General features: G+C 36.4%; 1 protein-coding gene across 3 annotated transcripts in view; it reads left to right on the top strand.

Annotated features, from left to right (window-relative positions):
• Nucleotides 1–26,388, top strand: part of SMAP1 (small ArfGAP 1) — a 60,713-nt gene that overhangs the window by 18,078 nt on the left and 16,247 nt on the right. For 2 of the 3 annotated variants that reach the window (XM_070932910.1, XM_070932908.1), the window contains exons 2-7: nucleotides 5,276–5,409; nucleotides 7,593–7,678; nucleotides 8,678–8,753; nucleotides 14,127–14,204; nucleotides 16,451–16,531; nucleotides 25,491–25,575. In XM_070932910.1, the coding sequence (XP_070789011.1) occupies nucleotides 5,276–5,409; nucleotides 7,593–7,678; nucleotides 8,678–8,753; nucleotides 14,127–14,204; nucleotides 16,451–16,531; nucleotides 25,491–25,575 (540 nt within the window). The remainder of the gene's footprint in view (nucleotides 1–5,275; nucleotides 5,410–7,592; nucleotides 7,679–8,677; nucleotides 8,754–14,126; nucleotides 14,205–16,450; nucleotides 16,532–25,490; nucleotides 25,576–26,388) is intronic. The other variant, XM_070932909.1, reaches the window with a different exon arrangement.

Genomic DNA, 26,388 nt, shown 5'->3' with positions numbered 1-26,388 from the left:
ATCTGGGCTGCCTAGATAATGCTTTCCTCTTTAGACTGTAAGGCATGTCTAATATCCAGTCAGCTATCAAGTAATTTCTGAATCATAGTTTTCTATATCATTCAGCGTAGAAATATTTCTTTCTTTTACAGTATCTGTAATAAAGGGAAATTATTCTGAAACCACAGCAGATCTGAATTTCTCACTTTACTAGCACAGCTTCTGCCAGTGCAGCAAGAGGATCTGATATATAATAGCCACAGTTCTTCAGATACATCTTTTTTGCAACCCAATAAATTAAAGTGCCAGATTCCATTGCAGATTCCCTGGGATCATCCATCTCTACACATTCACATGTCAAAAATTTCCTGCATGGAGCTTAACTTCTGAAGCCTCCACCTATTTGTATGAACTCCCCCTCATTTCCTCCCAGGAATTTCCATCTGATCCTAAAAGATTTTGTGTTATTTTTTCAACTTGATCAATCAGCAATAAACTGTGTGTGATCTTTCTATATGTAGCTGTCTTCCACCACACCTGAATATAGGTCTGTCCTTCTACCCACATCCAGCCATAATCCTAGAGATGCTAGTGGGACAACTTGGACATTTGGGGAGCCAGCAAATTCTACCTCAAAAGAATCAAAGACTGATATTGGTCAGATTACCTACTTACCTCATCCCCCCAGGGTCTTTTATGCATAGCTCATTGCTTCAAGAACCAGACTGCAGCTACTGTGGTAGGTAAAATAGACCAAGTCACCAAAGAGAACAGTCTTCTTAGCTACCATTTCCACCAGTTTTCCCTTGAGCACTATTTGAAGGACAACAGTATGGCCCTCTATTCCTTAGTGAGAAACCACAAACTTAACTGGCAGGTCTCGGATAATGCTGTAACAAGTAATGTTTTATAATCTGCTCAACAGCTTCTCATCCTATTTGGACTGCTCAAGTTAAGCATGCCTATGAGCCACAGTAAATAGAAAATGAGCCATTGGACTTACTATGAAGATTCATCCACCCAAGAAGACAATTCTTCGCTGAATAGGGAGGAAGGTGTAATATTTGTCACTTGTATCTTTTTCTCTTCTGTTTTTAATTGTACAAAACTGATAAAGTTTCCTTGGATTTTTAGTTTAGTTTACTTTATTGTCATTGCACCTCATACAATGAAATTAAATGCCATCTTCAGTATACATTATAACTATAAAAATAAAACACAAACACACATCCTTCACATTCTATGCAATTAAATTGAAAACCTGATATTACATTAATATTGCATTATACAGTAGAATTCAATATAGTTACTGCCATGGGATAGAAGCTGTTTTTCAGCCTATTTGTCCTTGTTTTTATTATCCTGTACCGTCTGCCAGATGGTAATAGTTCAAAAAAAGGGTGCCCAGGATGAGATGGATCTTTAAGAATGTTTTGAACTTTCTGAAGGCAGGGGGAGCTATAAAGCTCTTCCAAAGAGGGGAGAGGGCAACCAATGAGCCCTGGCACATTGATTGCTCTCTGGAGTGCTGTCCTATCTGCCGCTGTACAATTGGCAAATCATACACAGGTGCAATAATTTAAAATACTCTCTATGATGCAGCGGTAGAAGGTCACCAGCAGTTTTTCATTCAGTTGTTTCCTGAGAAATCTTATTTGCTTTACAAATGATGTATACTTACATAAATTATTATTGTGCTCTTTGTATGCAGAATTTGGGAGAAAAAAGTTTTTTATGTATTTATTTTGATATATCATATTTAAACATTGACCATCTCCCTCGAGAGACTAATTAAACATCCAATTAAACATTGGCCATCTTCCTAGACTAGAGAGACTCTAGGCTTTTAGGACCTAACTGTAACTTCCATTCTTGACTAGATCATATTGTCAAAACAAATTGATTTATCTTTAACGTGAGGGGGGGAGACTGTCTAATAACAATTATTTCTTCTTGTACAATACATATGCTGATATATATTTTTTGAATCATTCTTAAGTTGAAATAGTTGAATGGTAGCCATAAAAATGTCTAAAAAAAAGTATAAGTTAAAGACAAGGAGAATCTAAGTCTCTGATTTTGTGTTCTGGTTCAGAGTAGTTCCTTCTGCTTGACTGCAGAGAAACCAGCTCCATTTTGTGGTCTTATCCCTTGGTTTTTCTCATAAGAGTTTTAATTTTAAAAATTGGTCTTGCGGTTGTTTTTCTGCCTTTGTCCTAATCTCCCTTTTCCTTTACCTCATGTCGTTTCAATGATATGATTAGGTACGTCTTGCATTATGGTTTATTAATGTTCTGTTAGCTTCTCTGGGAGCCTTCTGGATTGATTGGTAGAAACACTTTAAACAGATAAGCAACTTCAATTCTAGCAATGTCTGAATAAACCTCTTAAAACCCACTTGAGAAGATAGAAAGTTTGCCTTAACCAAACAAGCAGCTCTCTACCAGGATAACAACATAATCATCAGAAGTATTTTTATCCCATTCTTCAACTGGAGAAAACTCTTAGAGCAGCTTACAAAAATCAATAACAGGGGAGTGTGCTGACTGAAGAGCTTTCACACATATTAACTGTAAATCCTAAGGAGCTATAGAAAAAAAAATAGCTGGAGGGTTAGACACAAAAGCCGCTTTACTTTGAAATGGACAATTTATAATTGTTTGCTGGTGCAACATTGTATGTTTCGGTCTTGATTCAAGATTCTTCAGCCTTACTATGTCCAGTAGGACTCAAAAATTCTGAATTAAGACTTGAAATAAAACTGCTTGGAAAAAATCAGGACATGTACAGGCTACCTACAATTTCCAACAGATTGTATATTGTCTACTTCTACAGTTTTGACAGCACTTCATCTACAGACTTCTCTTCTACTAGACAATACAGCTTAAATCTTTCCATTTGAACTAATGTTTCTGGTGACATTTTGTCTATAATTGATCTTGACAGAAAGATGGAGATGGGGCTCATTTAATCCATGAATCCTTGTCTGCTGTACATGTGGAAATGGACTAACTAGGTCAAAAAGGTTTTTTTTTTTTGGCTGAGTGCAACACTTGTCTTCCTTGCAGGTGTCCCATAAATGGGGTGATGTCATCAGGTGGCAGTTCTGAAAATCTTAAAACATTTTGCATTTTTAGTAGGCTTGGGTGGGTTTCCAAATGGAAATGGATGTACTTTCATTTACAGATCCTTATCATATTTATTTCTACATTTATTTCATTACAATTTTTTTCCTAAACGCTTTCTGCTGATGGTGTTATCCAAAATGGATGTAGCTGAGCACTGTAAGAGTTTGTCTTTAAGTCTATAAAACACCAATAAGAGCAGAACTCTTCACTGTGCTTATTGTTTGCAGATTACCACTTGGCAGGCCTGTTCAGGATTACCTGGACCTTTATAAAGAAGGATGCCTGGATGATTCTGTTAGTCTCTTGGCAGATAAAGTTAATGGGATGAGCGAAACAGGGTCTAATATAATTATCTGGATCCGTTTGAGCTTCCTAAGCCAAAGATAATAGATAAAATCGTCCGTGATGTGAGTTATGCCACTTGTAGGCTTGATCGTCTCTCCTTGGTTCCATCTGGTAGTTGGGGTGGAGATGGTTAGCAGCTGGATCTGGGAAATGTTCAGTGCTTTTTTAAAAATGTGTGTGTGTGTGTGTGTGTGTGATGCCATCTATTTTAAAAGATGTATTTGTGCCTCTTTCTCCCTTGGACATGCTCCTTTGACCCAACTGTTTTTGATACATTTTAACAATGGTTTTTGAAAAGATGGTAGACTAGGCTCAGCAACTGTGATGGAAAACCTAGATGGAAAAACCAGGAGAGTCAGGGCTGTTTTCAAAAAGATTCTTGAATCCAGGGGAGGGGGGAATTTAAGAGAGTAATTCCACCTTAATCATACTAGGTATACAGTATGTTGTGTGGGAGAATTATTTTTGGTAGGCTTTTAGATTTCATTTTACATTACCCTACTAGCAACAAAGAACTTTCTAGAAAGCGTTTCCTTAGGTTGCCAAGGGTCTAACAACTACAGACAATTCTAGGAAAAAAATGGTTTATCTAGATTCCTGCCAGTCAAGATTCAGACCCAGTGATGAAATGTCCATCTGGACCTTGATCCAAGGAGTGCAGCTCTGTTGGTTCTATTAGTCCTCTCAGCAACATTTGAAACTGGCAATAGCAATAGCATTTAGACTTATATACCGCTTCACAGTGCTTTACAGCCCTCTCTAAGCGGTTTTACAGAGTCAGCATATTGCCCCCAACAATCTGGGTCCTCATTTTACCCATCTCGGAAGGATGGAAGGCTGAGTCAACCTTGAGCCTGGTGAGATTTGAACTGCCAAATTGCAGTCGGCTGGCAATCAGCAGAAGTAGCCTGTAGTACTGCACTCTAACCCCCTGCGCCACATAGCTCATCAAGCATAGTATCTTCCTACACAGCCTACAGGGGCTGGGAAGCAAGGCCCTTGTACCTCTGTTCTATGTGAGTGGGCAGTTGTGGTCTGTAATCAGGATAGGAAGGACAGTGTTTAAGGCCATGAATGTTTCAGTAAAGAGTACGATAGGGTTCAATGCCCCCCCCCCCCCGTCACTTAACATCTATATTATGTTGCTTAACATAATCTGCTGGGATAAATCATTTGGAGATTTGGGGGTGGTGTCATCATTATATGAATATTACATAAGCTCAATTCAGACTGCTGTTGATGGCCTACAAAGATTAATTATTGCATAGTGATGGTTGCCATATTTAAATATGCCTGTCTGGCAAGAACATAGCAAAAAAATTAACTCTAAATCCCTATTCTACTGAAGCTGTGGGCAATAGCTGTTGCAGTCAATGTATGGACCTCCTTGCTTCCAGATGTTCAAGTAGCCCCTTCCTTTTTGGCATTGCATAAAGCTGTTAAAACAGCCCTGTTGTACCCTGCTCTTATGCAGGATTAAAATTTTCTGGTTGCCATTTGCATGATTTGTGTCAATTGTGTGTTCCTTTTGCTTTTGTTTTTATTTGATATTTTTTTCGATTCTATACTGCCAAAAGGTTAGATGTTGAGGTGATTTGTAAAAAATAAAAGTAGAAAGATCTCACAGTGCAACAGAGTGGGTATTATACTACTGAATTTCAGGGATATGATCCAGGGGTGCTCTGGGGACTTTACACTGATTGTTAATTAATCTAGAAAAGGCTGAAAAAAAGTTTTCTTTTTTTTACAGGATGGATGGAAAGATAGATATTTAAATACTTTTGGTATTATACAGTTGTTTAATTTTCATACATTTCTCTTAGGTCCACGATGGGCTTCCTGGAATACAGGTGTCTTTATTTGTATCAGATGTGCTGGAATACATCGAAATCTGGGAGTGCATATATCCAGAGTCAAGTCTGTCAATTTGGACCAATGGACACCAGAACAAATACAGGTTAAAAAGTTTCATCCAAGTTGTATTATGAGAAACTTTGTATTATGAGAGTTTGTTTCAAAATATATGTTAATAAAAAGGAATACTCTTGCTCATTTGAAAGAATTTTAAAAATAACAAACCAACCAAGGATATTAGCAAAAGATAGGTTGTGCAAAAGGTTCTGACTCACAACAGGTTGTTCTTATTTTAGTCAATTCCAAACATTCCAGAAATTTTCTGACTTTCTATTGGTCTGTTTCAAGTGTTCTGGCAGGTCAGAATAGCACATTCTGAACTTGATTACTTCTAGAAAATTTGGAGCACTTTAGCGTCTGAATGTTTAGTTTTTCAAGCTTGCAGTTTAATGTTCCAGGTAGTAAAATACTTATCCATCAATTTTTAATGTTCAGAAAATGGTGACCTAATATTAGGTTTTTTTTTTGTCTCCAAGCTTGTATAATTTTTGTAAAATGTTTATGTCTGTTTTCAGTTCTATTGCTTTTACAAGCAGAAAGAATAATATGCAGTAAGATCATCCTTATTTGCTACCATATGGTTTGATATTTATGCAGATGTTTCTAATCTGGGTATAGAATTATTTATTTTTTATTATGTGGCTTTCAAACAAAATTGAAAATTCACTGAGCCTGAAAAACCAATTTTAATCATTATGCCTATGAAAAGTTTTAAAAACAGAAATTCTAATTATTAACTTATTAAAATGGATGAAAATGACAGTAAAAGATATTAAAATAAATATTTCTAAATTATAAAATCAAGACATTCTAAAGTGTGTGCTAAAATAAGATTACAGATATGTTGCTGAAATAGATTTTAAAAATGTTATAGCATTAAATGTTTCTGTTGCTGAAAGCATTCAACCTTGCTACTTTGTTATAGTGGGTAGCTGAGGCTATATTAGAATGCTGAGGGGCTCTCAAACTTTGCCTCCAAGAAGACTTGGAATCTTTACCTGCTGGCCCTGCCTTCTGCTTTGGATAGTGTCTTGGTAATTCCTATTGTTGTCATCTCTTTTCCAGCAGGATACCGAACAAACTTCATTTGCCTAATCTTCCTATGAGAGATATAGCACACTCATATCCACTGATGTCCTTCTGGGGATTAAAAGATCAAACTATAAGAATTGAAATAATTTTAGCAGTCTAGCCTTCTAGTCAAATAGCATAGATCTGTGTTGCTAAAAGATTCTGCCCTTCCTTGAAAACAGACCAATCTCGCAAGAGATAAACAAAAATGAATTTTATTGAAAAAGAAAAAAGGATAACATTTATGAACACCTTTTAATTTAAAATACAAATACAGATGGTAGAATAGATAAATCACCAAAAATCATTCCCATCACAGGATAACAGCTGCTGAAAAGAAATTTACAAAAGAAAATACAGTGCCCCAAGTAGACCCAAGATGTCCAACACCATTACTGTAAAGAAAAACTGCTTATAAAGACATTAGACTGAGATTCAAATTGTAACATTAAATTATTCAGTCATACTCAGCCTTAGTTATGAACACAGACTGACATTGCACAGAGTTCGGTAGTTGGTACAAACAAACAATAATAATATAGGACAGTAACAATTTAGTTTAAAAACAAGCCATTAAGCCATATGTAATTCCCCACAAGATGCATTACCAATTTCTACAGAAATAGTACTACCTAAAGCATCTGGTTCTGTGTTTTACTTCTGGACATCCCAGCTTCTTGGAAATGCCAAAATTTAATCAGAGTCTATGGATAATGAATTTAGTCTCATGCTTTTCCCAGTGTGATTAACAGCAACTGGAGCTGTTCCCACAGTTTTAAAACAACCAGGTTTTTTTGTCTCCACAGAGGGATGATTTCATTCTTTGCACAAATCTGTGCCTGCGTTGCCCCTCATGGGGATATTGATGGAGTGAGAGGCTGCTCTGTCTATCATGGATGTCTCAGACTGAGCAAAGAGGCTTACATTCATAATAACCTTTGAAGAAGACTATTAAAAAGTTACAATAACTGCTATCATATTAGGGGAATTATCATTAGCTTGAAAGTAGTAACCTGGACATTTATACATGTTTACTCATGAATATGTCCCATTCTGCCTTATTATAATGATTTTTATGTAAAATGGTTATTATAGCAGCAAGTTTATCCTAACATGCATTAAACTAAACTGAACTTTTTTTGTCATTGCTTTTAGTGCATGCAGGAAATGGGAAATACCAAGGCAAGATTACTTTATGAAGCTAATTTACCAGAAAACTTTCGAAGACCTCAAACAGATCAGTATCCTTTTTTGCATTTCCTCTTTTCAGGGAAATTGGAGTAGTTATATATGATGATGATGTTAAAATGGATGTATGCATATTGCACAAATATAAATGTCAAGATTCTCAAAGGTGTAAAAGTAATTTTTTAAAAGAACTTAGGAGGCTTGCTTCAAGAATACTGAAGACAGGAAAAAGTGCCCCATTGCTTAAATATAAAGTTACTAAAGATGTCTGTTGTACATGTGGCCTATTTAAAATAAAGAGCTAAAATTATCATATTAATAGCACATTAGAATGTAACCATGGTGCTGGATTTTGGAAATGGAAAGTTCGGAAACTTAAGTTTCATGCAGAAAAATTTATATTGAGGAAATTGGTTGAACTCAAACTAAATTTGTCTTGTCTTATAAAACAATCTTTCTGATCCGCCAGTATTCCAGCCTCATGCCTCTAGTTTTCCAAACCAGTTGAGAAGGAGTGAATCCAATAAGTAAGAAGTTGAAATAAAGCTTTAGACCCATCATAAATTCTAATTCCCATTAGTGAAATTTACTGAATATACTTGGAATGATAAAAAGAATTTATTTTATTTTAGCCCCTTGACGCGAAATGGTAAAATACTAGTTTTGTAAAGGTTATATGTGCAAGTGAGGCTATATTAGTAAATATATATGTAAATTTATATTGAATAAAAATATTGGAGAAAGTATGATGTAGTATTTGTCTTATGTATCAAGATGATTATACTAAGGTTATAAAAGTATTAAAAGGTGCTTTTACAAAATCAAACATGTAAAAGAACATTCTAGAATGCTAATGAAAATTGAATAGGCATCCTAAATTTGAAGCAATTCAGTTCTGGCTTTAGAAATACTATATAAAATTGCAGTTTCTGCACTGAAAAAATCTGTTGTTTTATGCTGGCTTGTGTGTGTGCACGCATGCACGTATTCATGCAATATATGCATTTTTTTTGTTTTCTTATTTTGTCTTTTCCTTAAACTAACTTATTCAGAGCTGTGGAGTTTTTTATCAGGGATAAATATGAGAAGAAAAAATACTATGACAAAAATGCAACTCATGTCACCAGTGTAAGTAAATATTACTCTTCTCTGAATTACTTGAAGCATATGAAAAAATAATTATATAATTAATATAATATATTTATATTATTCATACTATGAGGTATTAGATATATTATTACTATAATTACTATAATATAATATTTTATTAATAATATTAATACTATAAATAGATACATTCAAGAAGAGGTATTAAATATATACCAGAAATGTAATCCCATGATAAGAAAAACAGATTTTAGTATGGCGCTTAACTCCATTGCTACTAACAGTATACTTGATATTACTTATATAGAACATTAACTACCTTGATGGATATATGAGGGCTTAATTCACCTCTAAATATACAGGATTGTATATTGTCAAACATGAACACTATTTCTAAGTGCTTTACTTTTGTTAGACAGTTTATAGAACCTGAAATAGTATCTAGCTTTAAATCTTAATCCTTAAGAAAAATACATTAGGTACTTACATTAGTTTAAGGGCTATAAGAAGAGTGGAAAAAATTGGAATAGGGCATGGCAATAGGGTATGGAAACACAATGCAGAAGAATGACAGGATAGACGTGCTATTGGTAATGCAAAATGAAAGAAATATTTCAATTAATTCATAGTGGAAATCTGATAATTTATCAGAGAAAATCAATAGGAAATTAGTTACAGGCAGCTTGTCAAAATTGTATGAATGAAATGAAATAGTGAAAGTTTGTCACATCCATTGCTGCTGAAAGAATTTGAGGAAGTAAAATAATTACTTCAGATCAGAATAAATGTTTGTCTAGCCCTAGTTTTGTCTCTTATTAACCAACCAAAAACACAGTTGAGGTTGGTATGTCCTGTTGTTGCTAGGGTTATAAGCTTTGGTTTAAAATCAACTATGAAAGAAATTACAGGTAGTCCTCAACGTATGACCACAATTGAGCCCAAAATTTCTATTGCTAAGCAAGATAGTTAAGTAAGATTTGCCCCCTTTTACAACCTTTCCCCCACACAATTGTTAAGTGAATCTCTGCATTTGTTTAGTAACAAGGTTAAGTGAATGTGGCTTCCCCATTGACTTTGCTTGTCAGAAGATGATCACATGCTGGACACAGCAACAGTCATAAATATGAACCAGTTGCCAAGCATCTGAATTTTGATCACATGATCATGGGGACATTACAAAAATTATAACGGTGAAAAACGGTCATAAATAACTTTTTTCAGTTCTGTTATAATTTTGAATGGTCACTAAACAAATGATTGTAAGTTGAGGACTACCTGTATGTAGCTTGCATTTGAAGTGGGAACTTAATACCTAATTTTCTGCATTATAGTTCCTTAGTATTGTTCTATTCAGAATACCGGTAGATGTATACATTAGATTTTCCTTGTAGGATTGCAACTTGCCTTTATTAAAAATAGTGTGTAGTCAAAGGATATAAGCTGTAGTAGAACAGTTTCAGGAAACTTTTGAGGTTTTTGTAATTCAAAGAGCATGCTATAGATCAGTGATGGCTAATCTTTTCTGGACCGAGTGCCCAAAGTTTGCGTGGATACACGCGAATGCATAAGCGTGTGCCCAAACCCCCAAAATGCAATGCGTGTGCGGCCCTGCGCACATTCCACACACACAAGCGCAGCAGAGACCCAAAAACCAGCTGGCCGGTGGGAGGCGCGCATGCATGTGCGACAGAGCTGAACTGGGGAGATGGCTCGCGTGCCCACCGAGAGGGCACTGTGTGCCATAGGTTCGCCATCACGGCTATAGATGGTCTCATCATGGAAGCAGGAAAACTTCTCTCCTTATAAAATGGTTATCATAGTGAATATGATTGATCACAAGACACTCATTTATCAGGGGAAAAAATGATAAGAGGTCCTTGTTAGCCTGCAAACACTCCCACTCCTTTTACCTCAAATCCTTTCAATTTCTGTTTTTTTCCTGAACAAGGAGTCTCACTTCCACATAAAAGTACTGGTCTGCACTACTCACCAGTTTGTTTTTCAAAAATTCCTCTGAGCTCTGCACAAACTCCAGCAGCATTATTCTAGATAAATATGATGCTAATGTCTTTGCTTTATAGTGCACTTATCTGCCGTTTATTAATTAAATGGACTCTTTAAGAAAATAAATTGAGGCAGATAGCCCTGTGAGGCAGTATTAGTAGAACTGTCTGCATGCATACTGATAGTATTGCTTATCTCTGGTATAGGGTGTCCAGTGATGCTGGAAACGAGGAAAAAAAGTTAGAAAAGTTAGATATGGCCTTTCTGTGAGCCATATGGGAAGAATAAATTGAGAAGGCTGGCATACCTAAAGCAGCCTTCCTCACACTAACAGACTTTCAGATGACTAAATTTCAATGACAAGTAGTTCTTGACTTACGACCATTTATTTAACGGCCATTTGGAAGTTACAGTAGCACTGAAAAAAGTGACTTGTGATTAGTCCTTGCACTTACGGCTGTCACGATTTCTCCTTGGTTATGTGATCGCCATTGCAACCTTCCCAGGGACTTTCTGACAAGCAACGTCAATGGGGGGAAACCTGATTCACTTCTTAATGAATGTGTGATTTGCTTCATGATCATGGCAAATAGAGCTTTTTAACATCAGGCGTGTCTCATTTAACAACTACATCACAGTTCCAGTCACAAGTTGAGGACTGCCTATTTCAACTTAAACAGTCTCAGCAATAACCATGTTGACTGAATAATCCTGAGAGTTGATGTTCACAGTATCAGTGCTCATATTGAGTAAGCCTGCTTTAGAGTAAGTCTTAAAAAAATGTTTCCTATTGTCATAGTATAGCAATTGTGGCATAGATGTCTCTGCAGCCACCTTGTCCTGACTGAGATAGGACTCTTTAGAACAGGAGTGGGGAGCTATGGCTCCTTTATGACTTGTGGACTTCAAGTCCCAGAATTCCTGAGCCAGCCAGTCCAGTCCTAACATTATATTTGATAAATAAGGTGACAGCAAGCCTATGAAAATGTTTAGCTCATTTCTGAAGGAGCTACTGCCAGTCAAAGTAGATCCAGTATTTGGCTAAGTAATCATTCTTCTGGTACAATATAGGGTTATTGCTATTGCTGTTTTTAATATAACAACAACAACAATAATAATGTAATAATAATATCCTATGCAAAGAAGCTTTAAGAAACAGTGGACCATCTGGTAAACTGTTGCAAGAAGATCGCACAGACTGACTACAAGCAGCAGCATGACAAAGTAGCAACAATGGTGCATTGGAAGATCTGCAAGAAATATTATTTGCCTGCAAGCAAGAACTGATGGGACCGTAAAATAGAGAAAGTCATAGAAAATGAAGTTAAATTGCTCTGGGACTTTAGAATTCAGACAGGCACCTGCCACATAACACCCCAGACTTAACAACTGTCAATAAAAAGGACAAAAAAGTCTGGATAGTGGATGTAGCAGAGCCTGGGGACAGCAGAAGAGAAGAGAAAGAACCGGAGAAGATAACAAAATACAAAGACCTACAAATAGAAATAGAACAACTGTGGCAAAGGCAAGCAAGGATAGTATCAGTAGTCATAGGTGCCTTGGGTGCAATACCAAAACAACTGGAACACCACTTGAACAGCATTGGCATTGACAAATTCGCCATCAGTCAATTGCAAAAGGTGGCTTTACTGAGAACATCTTCCATCCTGTGACGATATCTGTAATACCCCATCAAACATTCATCCTGCCTATAGTAGTTCCTTGTAAGGACTCGATAGGTAGACAAAAATGCCAAACCCAGTCTGAATATCTAACTGACGGTGCAATGAACAACAACAATAATAATAATAGGGTTTTTTTTATTCCACCTTTTAATATCACTCAAGGTGGCAAATACATCTAATACTCCTGCATTTTATTTTTCCCCCAACAATTCATCCTGTGAGTTTAGAGAGAGAGAGTCTGGCCCAAAGTCACTCAGCTGGCTGTCATGCCTAAAAGAGACCTGGGACTCACAGTCTTCTGTTTCTAGGCCAGTCTCTTACCACTGCCCCAGCTATATTGTTAGCACCAGAAACAGCTGTCACATTTCTAAATCATTTTGTACTTTAATTTTTCTGAATGCCTTTTCTGTATTGGGAAAAGTAAAGCTACTTATGAACTCATTGTAAATGGTAGTGTAAGGTTTAAGGTCTGTTGTTACAAAATTAATTTTCCATTTCTTGTAACAATATCTTTGCTCCTTGAAGTATAAAAGTATATGATCCTGTTATTATCAATAAGAGAAAGTGTAAGATCCATAAGAATCCTATGTCCCAAGACCTGCATGAGTTGCTACAATTCTAGTTGGACTGAATAGGAGGCAACGCAGTAGGGAGACAACAAATGGAATATACTTAGAATATGTATATCAGAAGAAATCATTTTGAAGTTGTCTTTCCTGTCTAATTTCTGAGATAACGAATTTTGGAAGAAATTAAACTTCATTGCTACCCAGAGAAGTCTTCTGATTGTGCTTTTGTATATTGTATCATGAACATCAGCCGCCTTGAGTCTTCGGAGAAAAGTGGCATACAAGTTGAACAAACAAACAAACAAACAAACAAATAAATAAATAATTGATCACTTGCATTCCTACCCTGACTGAGTAATACTGTGGATAAAGCAGAAAATAGTCAACAGATTGTGGATTATGTAGACATGCTCACAAAATTACAAAATTCCTTATAATATGCTTGTTAGTTTATGATTAAAAGGCTCTTGTTGATTAACAACATTTTCTCCTTGCTTTCAAAAGAGAAGGCTCTGTTTGGTAGTTATATATTTCATTTAGTGTTATTAATTTTTTCCTTTATAAAATAAATCTGTTAGAATGAGCAAAAATAAAGATTCCTTTGCCTGTTTCCCTACTCCTATAGGAGAGTAGTCTTTTTTTAGTTCAGAACATTAATAATTCATGAATCATGCTGGATAAAACTGAACAATGGGATGAGAGGCTTAATTATTTTCTCTTGTGATAGTGATGTGATCTTATCCGACTTCATTTCTTTCTTTATATTCTAGCAGATTCATCTGTTGAGCATTTACTATACCCTGATCGGATTTTAACCTTTAAAAATGTCTTTAGTAAATTTTGAAAAGGCAGTTGACTCTGTACCATTCTATATAATAATTAATTTTTGTATCTACAATTAAATCCTAGGTTGAACTGTGGAAGTCATTGACTCTCATTTATCTTGTTTGAAACAGATTTTTTTAAAAATATTTTCAGTAGCAAAATTAGCGTAAACTTAGTTTTGTGTCTTCTCTTCTCTTATCCTCTCTCTTTTCTCTTCTCTCTTTTCTCAAAAATTGAAAGCAATAAAATATGCTGGTGGCTTTCCTGTTGCCTGTCATATTGTCTTTTCTCCTTTCATCTGCTTTGTACAGATGTCTTCCTCTGATGCTGCTCAACCTCAAACATCTTCTCCTTCTCTGCAAGCTGCCTCTGAGCAAAGCAAAATGGAGGTATTCCCTCTTCTTGGTGTTTGTGTTGTTTGGTGCAGATGTGTTCTACTTTTGTTCTGAATAGCTATAGTACAGGCTAATACATTTGTTTATGGCTTACTGTGTGTGAATTCAGCTCTAGTTGTTCATTGTGGTTTCTGTGATACATGGCTTACATAATGCAAATTCAGCCAATATGGAATTATCTTCTGATATATTTCTGAGATATATTGGTAATTTGCCTTAGGTAGGTATTAGGTAGGTATTTAAGCCAAATTCTAAATGTTATTATATTGCATTTTTTAAATCCATCCCAAAAGAATTTCTTCCTAGACTTTTACATGTCAGCTTGAACTATTTCACAATAGCATACAAGTCTGACCTAGATTTGTAACTTAAATTGTATGTTAGATTTCCTCAAAATAAATATTGTTATGGGGATAATGGATTCCAAGCAGAATTGGCGAGTTACTGGCATAATTTTGAAAATGAATTATTAATTAGTAGAATGCATTTCTCATTTTCAGTCGTCTGTGTACTCATTTAGTAATCCTCCATCCTGAACATGTTTTCTTTGAAATAAGATCCTCTAATTTCAGTAACACCTATTTCCAAGTGATTTGATTTGGGATTTCTAGACCTGTCTTTTTGTAAATATCCACATAATAAAATTGCCAATTCCACATGACTTCCAAAATGAGAGCCAGCTGCAATATCTTGACTACCTCTTTATTGCTTTGTTAGTCTTGAACACGGTTTAAATTACATCCACTGGGGTTTGCATATAGAGCTTGAATTGGAATTGTAGGCTTTTAGTTATTTGTTTGCTTGTTTAGAGTATTTGCAGGCCACTCACTTCTTTAAGGTTTGGGGGAGGGGAAGAAACCTACAGAAACAATCAAAATGACTGAAGACTAATAATCCCTTGTCAGACTAACACAATCATAGGCAAATGTATTGTTATGTAGTCATTTTTTGAATCACCCTTGTGCTTGTTAAGACATTCAACACAATTTTTTAAAAAATCTTAACAAAATAATAGTATAGTAAAATAAGGGCAAAAATAAAAACCTCTCTATAACAGATAGTTATTATTAAAATGGCTGGAATTGGTGAGGTGCCACAAAAAGGGTTCTATTATATATACTATCCAACCTGTCCTTTTTACATCATGAGACATACATGAATCTCTGATGGAAACGTAGATTCTGAGCTTATTCCTAAATCAGGGGTGTCAAACGCGCAACGACACATCGTCACATGACGTATCGCAACTTTTTCCCCCTTCGCTAAACCGGGGGTGGATGTGGCCAGCACGTGATGCATCCTGCCCGTGGGCCGTGAGTTTGACACCCCTGTCCTAAAGAAAGAGGAAGCCTTGCAATGCAGAAGCCAGAATTATGTGCTCATTGATATAGAAGCCTTTGTTGATCAATATTAACATTATCAATTGTATTGGAAACAAATTAGAAGCCAGGACAATAGGTTCAAAAACAGTGATATGGGGATCCTAAGGTACACATCAGGTAAGCATGTGGATGAAGTTTTTGAACTCTTTAAAGTGACATCCTGTATAGAATATGTTATAATAATCCGTATGACATGTATCCCAATCACCAAATCACAGATAATGCTGTATTATCAGCATTACCATGAGACCTAGTTTCAGTGCTCTAGGTGTTTTTCTGATGATATCTTATAGAAGATATAAGAATGCGATATACAGATTTTTAGAAGTGTTGTAGTGTAATGACATTGAGACTGAGCAGTGATTCCCATACCATCTCTGATCATTTTCAGCTAAATAAACCATTAAACTATGCTATCAATTCCATATTAGCCAAACATCTCAGAATAAGATGATCTATAAGTCTGCAAAATCCCACAAAAGCAATAGCAGTGGAAAAGATGACTATGATGAGACTATGGAGAAAGCCGATGGAAAACAGCCATACATATTCAATTTTCTAGTCTTTCTGCTGTATATTAAGGACGATATGTTTAATATACTAGATATTTGAAGTGCATGTAGATGTAGTATATGGTCAAGTCAGCCTTGTAATATAATTCTTAAGATAACGTATACATATATAATACATATACAGACCCACATATACATAATATATGAAGCCATTGCAGTTCTGATAGAAATAAATGTCTTTCTGAAATAGAAGTTTAAATTAACTTTTAGAAGTTAATACAACTGATATTTTATTTTAAAGATTTATTATATACAATATAATGCTTAATGGAACATCTTTCCACAGAAGGAAAAAGAAAAGAAGAAAGAAGAGAGAAAAAGGGACAAAGAACCAGAAAAACCTTTGAAAAACTTAGGAATTGAAAAAGTAAGATTGGTTTACTTGTATATTTTAAGATTATATCAATATTCATAATTAATAGTACATAGTGCTACAAATTCATTGCAGTTTTTATATTTAATTCTTTGACTATTACAAGTCTTGGTTTTTTGGCTAAAATCAATTTTATGGTTTTAGTTATGATCACTTGACTTGACTAGTTTCAGAAGCATTACATCTGAATATTTTGTACAATTGTGCTTTAAAATATGAATTGTCTTAACATCTGAAAAATACTTTCAGGAAATGCCTGGGCCAATGATGGCTAACCTTTTTGCCATTGTGTGTCAAAAGTGGGGGGGAGCACAGGGGGGGGTCAGTGGGACCGGAAGTCAGCAAACAGACTGTTTCCGGCCTCCAGAGGGCCTCCGGGGAGGGGGAGGCCATTTCCACCCTCCCCAGGCTCCTAGAAAGCCTCTGGAGCCTGGGGAGAGCGAAAAACGGGCCTATCCCACCCCCACAGAGGCCTTCTGGAGGCCGTAGACAGTCTGTTTCCCAACTTCCTGTGGGACCAGAAGGCCTGAAAATCAGCTGGCTGGCGCGCGCATGTGCGCTGCAGCTGAGCTAGAGCAACGCTTGCGTGCCCACTGATATGGCTCCGTGTGCCACCTGTGGCACGGGTGCCATAGGTTCGCCATCATGGGCCTGGGCTTATATTGGAAAGTAGGAAAAAAATTGGAAAATTGAAGCAAGTGATATGGAGTTGTGTATATAGTCATCAGGAATTGAGATTAGCTGGAGGGAGACTATTTTTTCCCTAATAGCATGAATTGCATGGACATTGCAGCTGGAAATGTTAACAACGTAAAAAGTTTGTGATGGTTCCTCTAAAAAATGAATTCACAAGGAAAATAATAACTTTTTCATTATTTCAGTCTGAGTAGGGTGTTAGTTGTCTTCTTGCAGTTTTCTTTCTGTAGTAATAATAGCTGATAATTTATCTGATCGTTCATCTCTCTCTCACATATATATACACATATACATATACATCACATAATCGTGATTTGGCAACTAGCTCACACTTAAAACATTTGCAGCATCCAGTGGTCACATTATTGCTGTTTGTGTTCTTCCCTGCCAGTTTCCTACAAGCAAAGTCAGTCAGGAAACTGACAGAGAATATTGCAAGTTGCTCCTGGAAGTTACTTGAGTTTGTACCAATACTCAAATAACTTCAATACCTAATACTCTACTGTTTCATTTCCTAGAGCTTCTTAGTAAATCAAAAGGTTCTTTGGGATCTGAGATCAGGCATACGTTGCAAGGGTGCAGTCTTATCCCAAACCCTAACAGCTAACCAGCGTCAGGGAAGAGCAGCCCATCCTGCTTCCAGGTGCTTGTTAAAATCTGAGCAAATCTGTATGGTGTCTGGAGCATACCATCTTAAATTGATTAATCATCCTGAAGGAGTCAGTTCTGGTAACTAGGCTCAGACTAGTTCATTGGAATAAAGGCGGCCCTTGGGCCAAATACATCACATGCAGGCCACGCCCACCCCAGCTCCGCGAAGGCAATAAACTAGAGGTGGGTTCTACTTACCTTCACTACCGGTTCGCAACAGGATCGCGCATGCGCAGATCACTTCTGATGACGTCAGGGTCAGTGGGCGGAGCCTCCCACCGGTTTTACTACCGGTTCTATAGAACTGGTCTGAACCGGGGGCAACCCACCACTGCAATAAACATTGCGCTACATCAGAATCCAGCCCAGGATGTGATTGAGTTTGACACCCATGGAATAAAGCGTAAAACCAAAAGATGCAGGCTTGCATTGCAATGCTGCTGCTACCATTTTATCTGTTTTCCTCCACCTGTTGACCCAGATGATCTTGCAGTCTGCCCAATTACACTTCATGCCACCACACTATCCTCCTTACCTTTAATATTCTCTGTTGTTCTTTTTATTCTTTCTTCGCCTCCCTTGTCACATTCTCTTTTCTATATCCCATTCTTTTCCGTGTATTCTCTTTTCATTATCTCCACTTTCCACATTTATAATTATCCATGCAGTTCCCTTTCACGAAGGACTGCTGGCCTCTTGTCTCAAACCAATCCTTCCTCAGCATACCTGGCTTCTTTCTATTTCTAACCATGAAGATTGATAAATAGTCTATAATTGGCCAAAGTGGGGGGAGGGGGCACTGGGGCAACCATTCTGGTCTAAATTGGAGAGAGGAGGAGGGACTCCATTCTGTTAAACTTTCACCTCAATAACCTACATTTCTTTAAATCTAACACAGAACACAGTACTTTCATTTATTAATGGACCAGCATTGATTCTAGTGTAAAATCATTGCCTTTCATCCCACTCTAGCTCTCAAGGTGCTCATCACATAAATGATGATAATTTTAGCTCCCTCTCTCTTTTTTTTTTTTTACTTTGGGTTAGCAGTCAGCCATTATATATTGACCATTAGTTGTTGATTGCTTCCACCCAAATTATTTCTTCTGTTACAACAGAATTATGCCGGTTCATCTCACTTTGAATGTGAACTGAGAAGAGATTTAAATTTCTTGGGATACATCATTTCCTCTGCCTCTGTTTGCAGTGCAACGTGAATAGAGCCTGATTTCTCTGCTTCTGTGCTTTAGATTCACAAGGAAAGAAAGGCTATGTCTGGGCCTCTTTTTCTGTTTGTGATCCTTTTGTTCGCTTCCTAACATATACCAAAAAAACACTGACTTTTCCCTGACGATAATATTCTTTAAATAATCTGTCATTCCTGGCTTTTGCTCCGTTCCTGACTTTTTTAAAAAAACCAAAAGAATGTTTCTTTTATCTGCTGGTTGAACACATGGTTGGATTGTGTGCCTGTATTTCAGTGACTGCACTTCTGTGTTACACTCAGTTATAGTCCAGCCTTAATGACACTATGAATCATTAGTTTAGAAAGAACAAGTAAATAAAAAGTATGAACAATAAAATAAGTAACGGACATTATTATTGATACTCGAGGTCTTTTGCTTGTGCTTGGTACAACTAACATACATCTGATGTTCACTTTTTTCATACTGCAGTGCCTGATAATTACATTAGTTGAAAATCACAATTCTGATTATTGTTGTTTCAATTCAGCTGATACTAAGAACACATTTAGTGAAGCCAGCTGCTGTATTTGTTACTCCCTGTTTGTTATTTTTGCTTGTATGAGTTTGCATAATTTTGAAAAGTGGCAATTTTCAGAGTTCAGGACATGCTTTTTGCCTGGCTTAATTATTCATTGGCTGCTCTGCTGAATAACATGCAGTAGCATTAAGTGCTCTTTTGTACGCTGTTCCAGTGAGCCTTGGAAGGCTTATTTGATTCAACTTCAGAAGCACTGTGGAATTAAATTTTTGCTTCCTTTTATGATTGGAAAACCTATAGAGAGGTTTCCAGGCAGATTCATTTGATGCAAGCTGAGCATTGTCTGTACAGTCTGTTTACATTTAGAACGTGCCATATATTTTATATTTTCACTATGTAACGCTGTCTTGGATCAACGAACACATTAGAAGCAGCTTTAAATATCTGCTGTAGTAACAAGGAAATGCTAAGCCGAAAAGAGATGACACGTACTTTGAAAATGATCCTGGAATATGCCTTAGTAGAGGAGCATGACATTTAGCCACATTCTACTGGTTTTAAGAATTGTTTTTCTATTTCTTGCTGTGTTAAAACCCACATGAGAAAAATCCATTTGGATTAACTTCTGTTAATGTGATGTTCAATGCTTTGCTCAGGAAGAATTGCATCCTAATAAATTTAAACTCCGCATCCAACCTATATACAAATAATATCTCTCATTACTGGTATATCTTATGTTACAGCATACCAAATAATTGCTTATGATCCTTGCAGAAAATGTTCAGTCTGAAATATTGCTTTTCCTTATTTTTCCATTGTTTTATGGGAAACCTTTTCCCTAGAATTGTAAGCCATTTCAAGTATTATCTCTTTCTTTCATTTCTGCATGAGGTGTTAAGATTAGAGCCTAATGGAAGTGGACAGAAGTCTAAAACTATAAGAACTGAAACACCCCAACCAGTTTAGCCCATTTGGCTGCGATTAGTCAAAGCAGTGTGATTTATTGTATCAAATTAAAAATGAATATTTGATTTTGCAAACATGCTTGGAAAATGGCTAATCCTTTAAAGTGTCATGGAATTTGGTTTTAGTTATTGTAAAATAGGAATTATTCAAACATGTATCTGTAAGCAGAGGTGGGCTTCACATAATTTAGCAACTGGTTCGCCCAGCACCGAAAATGTGAGCATGCATGCGACCTTCCGCACATGAGCTTTGCTTGCACATGGGGTTTGCACGCATGCGCGCAGCTTAGAAAACGTGGCTAAATAGAACGGAATAGTAGGTGTCGCTACTACAGCTTCATCCGAACTGGTTGAATCTCATCACTGTCTGTAAGCAAGTAACTATTTGGGATCCTGTAATTTTGTAAGGTTTTCTCAGTGATTGGTAGAGAATTTCAAGTAAAAAGAATTAGCTATTTGTATTATTTTAATACCTTTTGAAACATTTGAACTGCTCAACTAGATCAAATGGCAAAACTGGCACAACTAAGATCTTGCACAGTATTTTGTTTATATTGAATAGCTGTTAATTCAAAAAAATCTATACTGTTAGAGTTTCTATTAATAAAATGGTTATTAATTTGAATGAAACATCTGTCCTACTGAACTCCAGAAATTACATCTATATGATTTCTGCCTACATGTTAAAACTATTTAGAACATTATACAAGGACTAAGTTACTGCAAGATTATTTTTATATATTTAAGAACACCAGGATCCATATTACATTCACTGATTTCCATGTAGAAAAACCTTTATGTTAAATAATATCTGTTCACTGCCTTTAGGGAATAAGACATCGATCAGATCCATTTGTATTACATTTAAATTCCCCCTCGAATTAATTTCATAGATATCCATTGCAGCTCATTCTTATTTTAGAACTTCGTTAAAATATGCTGTCAATTTTATAAAGCATTTGATCCATTTTCTGTCCAAAAACATGGCAGAGACGTGTTCAAAAACTTGCAACAAGGATTTCTACTCCATTTTCTTTATCCTCTGGCTCTAATGTCCAGCCTTCATGGTCCTTTATCATAAGAAAATCCAAACTAATCTTCAATTTCCATGAGAAAATATGTAATTCAAAATTGAAATTCCAAATTCTCCACTTCCTTAATCCATTATCTAATACCTTCCAAATCTATATATTTGCTGCATGGTCTAAAAAAAAAAATCATACATCTTTAAAATAAATAAATAAATAAATTCTGTGTGAAAACTAGTACTCAATGTTTCTTTACATTTCCAGGGGACAGTTTTTGAAAGATTCCCGAGGATGCATACTTAGAAACTTGTTACTGCTTGGAAACATTCCACAAAGATTTGCTCCAGGCTAAAATATGGAGATTGGCTTAGCTTTGCAGGAATGATTTGACATGGAGAGTATTTAATCAGATACATCAACTATAGTACTATGATTAAAGAAAATGACGTTTTAAAATTTGCAGGATTTTTAGGGTACTGCAGTAACTTTTTTATTCCATGTATCAGTTTTCTGGTGCAATCTGGGATTTTAAAATATAATTTCAAGTGACATATGATAAAGTGCATTAATCTACTTGCTAATTAATCCTTAATTCCATTTATTAACTTTTTCTAGTCTTGGATTTTTCATACATGTCAGCTTTGAATCCCTGGAGGAAGAATGTGTTAATTTGTTATAAAGCATGCCATATACACAAACCCCACTCACAGGCATCCAGGAAGGAGGGGACAGCAAAAAAGTCAGGATGATAGTTACAGCTGGTACAGAAATGGCAGAATTTAATTTGCACTGTCATGACCATTGTCTGTTTTTTTGACCCCATCTGGGATGGGGGCAGGGGTGAAATGCTCCCGGTTCGGACCGGATCGCCCGATCCAGTAGCGATGGTGGCGGGTGCTTAGCTGACCCGCGCAATCATCAGAGGCTTTTTTTTTTATTTTTAAAAGCATTTTTTCTACAATTTCTTCAGCCCAAAAAAAATGCTTTTAAAAGTAAAAAAAAAAAGCCTCTGCTGATCGCGCAGCTCAGCTGGGATCGTCAGAGGCTTTTGAAAGCCTCTGACAATCCCAGCTGAGTTGCCTGATCAGCAGAGGCTTTTTTTTCTTTTAAAAGCCTCTGACGATCCCAGCTGAGTTGCCTGATCGTCAGAGGCTTTTAAAAGCATTTTTTTACAACCTCTTCAGCCGAAGAGGTTGTAGAAAAAAATGTTTTTAAAAGAAAAAAAAGCCTCTGCCGATCAGGCAACTCAGCTGGGGTCATCAGAGGCTTTTAAAAACATTTTTTTAACAATCTCTTTGGCTGAAGAGATTGTAGAAAAAAATGGTTTTAAAAGTTAAAAAAAAAAGTTGGCCGCGCCCACCCAGTCACATTACTCCACCACCACCAAGCCATGCCCACAGAACTGGTAGTAACAAATTTTACATTTCACCACTGGATGGGGGACTTGCATTTCAAATATATCTTAAGCTTGATTATTTAATTTTGAAGCATGTCCCTAAAACAATAGCACCCAAAAAAAAAAAAAAAACATGCACCTAGAGCGAGAGATTGTCTGACAATGTGGGCTCATGCTAGGAAAAGAAAATTCTTCAAATACTAATAAATGAAATGTTCAGTGTTGGTAACTGTTTGCAAAATCCATTTTATAGAAGTCTGTGATTTCATAGTTTTTCTTTCTAGTAATGAATAAATTATTGATGTGCTAGATTTACAGTAGAACTTTCCTCAAGAAACTCAGTGTATTTGGCTTATGTTCCAAGTTTTTTTTTTTTTTTAATCTTTGCAGCAACTGCAACTTTACCTATTAAGAATAGCTAGTAAATTGAATGGCTTAACTGAGTGGAGATTTTAATCATAGTTAGCCTGTATGCTGACTATATATTGAGGAAGCCTGATTAGAAGAAGATGAGCGTGTGTTTAAAATTCAAGGAATAAATATCAGAATCTGCACTATGCTGATAATAGTAAAGGTAGTCCTTGACTTACGACCACAATTGAGTCCAAAATTTCTGTTGTTAAGTGAGATATTTGTTAAGTGAGTTTTGTCCCATTTTACAATCTTTCTTGCCACAGTTGTTAAGTGAATCACTGCAGTTGGTAATTTAGCAACCCAGTTGTTAAATTAATCTGGCTTCCCCACTGAAGGTCACAAAAGATGATCACATGACCTTGGGACACAGCAACGGTCATAAATATGAACCAGTTGCCAAGCATTTGAATTTTGATCACATGATGATGGGGATGCTGCAAAAGTCGTAACTGTGAAAAATGGTCATAAGTCATATTTTTTCAGTGCCGTTGTAACTTTGACCAGTCACTAAACAGATTGTTGTAAGTCGAGGATTACCTGTACTCTGATAGGCGAAAATGGAAATAATTGGTAAGCTCTAGAAATGATAGTCAAGGAGCATAGAGACAAAGGTGCAGCAAACAGCCCTAGAACAGCTGTGAGATGGGTGGCTATACTAAGATGGATGGATGGATGGATGGATGGATGGATGGATGGATGGATGGATGGGTAGGTAGGTAGATAGGTAGGTATCTGGTGGATAGCTTCTGCATTTTATGATTATCAACAACAAAGGAAAAGTCAAGAATTATTCTGTGGTGTAGCACTTAGTAGTATAATTTTCCCACTGACACTTTATACCGTGTTTCCCCAAAAATAAGATCCTGTCTTATATTTTTTTTTTGAACCCTGAAATAAGCGCTTGGCCTTATTGCCCTGCGTTCAAAAGCCCGATTGGGCTTATTATCAGGGGATGTTTTATTTTGGGGAAAACAGGGTAGAAACCAAGTTGGAATTTAAAGAAACATAGTGTACTGAAAAGACTGTTAAAACTTTTGAACTTTAGTATTGGAGAAGAATATTGGCCAGCTAAGTAAACAAAAGGATCATAGAACAAATCCATTCAGAGTTCTCACTCAAGGCACAGAAAGCCAGGTTCATATTATTACATTTTAGACACATTATGCAAAGACCCAATTCTCTTGAGAAAACCATATTGCTGTAAAGATGGAAAGAAAGTTGGAAGAGGGGGAGATCAGTGATGACGGGTACAGCACCGGGAGACCTGAAGAACCAGGTTGGGGTGAAATCATCCTGGATATCCATCTACATGGTCACTAAGAGTTGATGGCACATAATCATTCAATTTTCTCCGCATTATTTGACATTCAAAAAGCTACATGTTAGTAAATTATTATATGCAAGTGATGTTGGTGTTGTGTTGTAGCAAAGCAAATGAGAAATAACCTTGAGAGTCTTTGTTTCAAAGGACACTTCAGATCGGCACAACTCTTTAGTTGGCATTGGGTAATCAAGTTGTTGATTCCTACTCATGGTCAGATCAGCACCCTGTTTAGATTTGCAAAAGCTGCCCAGGGATTACTGTTTCAGAAAGTCTTCAGGGTCTGATAGAACGGCATGTTACCACTTTGCAATAGCTGATCATTTTATTGAGAATGGTATTTCTTGGCAGGACGGTATTATTGCTTCTTTTACATTATATTATAATGTGTTGTTACAATCTTTTTTTCCCTGTATTGGAAATGTGTGCTGCTTACAATTGTCTGTGATTGAGACAGACCGTAAGAATGAATGAATAAATGAATGAGTATTCTTTCTGTCTCAGCTCCCCTATTGGCCTTTTCCAGAGAAGAGTTATTTTCCAAAGAGTTATTGCGAAGTAGTGTATGCAAATGTCTCTGACCAGTAGGAAATGAATTCTGTCATACTTCTTTTGCCAATTTGCCTTTTCTATGTGTTCTAGTACACACAATAATAATCGTCTTTCCAATTTAAAGTAAGACTGCATGGAGGCTCTTGTTTGTGGTATTTCACATGTGTATATGTATTGTCACAATCTCTATTCATTTTTAATAAAGCCTCAGAAGAAAGAAGATCAGCAACTTGAGCTTAAAACAAGTCCTAAGAAAGTACCAGAATCAACTGTTGATCTTCTGGGACTTGGTAAGTAATTATCTATAATTTTGAATAGAATAAATGGAAGCTATCTGTATATTTGAATTGAGAAAAATATATACTTAAAAGTAATTAGAGTTCCTTTTGGAAGAGAAATTTATCACAAGATTCTGATGAGAGAATGCAATATTCACAGAGAAAATTCAATATTCACATAGCTCTGTGAATATTGCATTTTTTTGTTTGTTTAATGTCCCATCCTAAGGAATCATCATTAATCCTGTGTGAATTTGAATTTAGTTTCTCAGGACACCAATCTTCAGCTTAATTGTCATGCTAACTTAAAGAAGGGTTTTTTCCCCAATCGGGCCAGCGATCCTGAAAAAACATACATGCCAGAGAAGGAATAGATTATTCCATCCTTTCTCCTGCAATTAATTCGGCTTTTAACTTTTATTCTGGACACCTCCTCACACACCCTTTTCAGGAATATTCCTGTGCATTGAGGATAGCAATAGCACTTAGATTTATATACCGCTTCGTAGTGCTTTACAGCACTCTAAAGTGGTTTACAGTGTCAGCATATTGCCTCCAACAATCTGGGTCTCATTTTACCAACCTCGGAAAGATGGAAGACTGAGTCACCCTTAAGCCGGTGAGGATCGAACTGTGGCAGTGAGCTAAATTAGCCTGCAATACTGCATTCTAACCACTGTATGACCACGGCTCCAAGGAACATAGGAACCAAGCTTCTCATGATAGCAGGACAGAGTGATTCAGGCCTCTTTACCAACTTGTGGAACCAGTGTACATCCAGATTCTTTGCTTGGTTTCCCCCCAAACATCTTGCCCACTTATTTA

This window comes from Pituophis catenifer, unplaced genomic scaffold, assembly GCF_029215685.1.
Source record: "Pituophis catenifer annectens isolate HBS135680 unplaced genomic scaffold, rPitCat1.0.hap2 SCAF_1, whole genome shotgun sequence".
Lineage (NCBI taxonomy): Eukaryota > Metazoa > Chordata > Lepidosauria > Squamata > Colubridae > Pituophis > Pituophis catenifer.
Note: the sequence above shows the minus strand (reverse complement) of the source record. Positions and strands in the feature narration are given on the sequence as shown.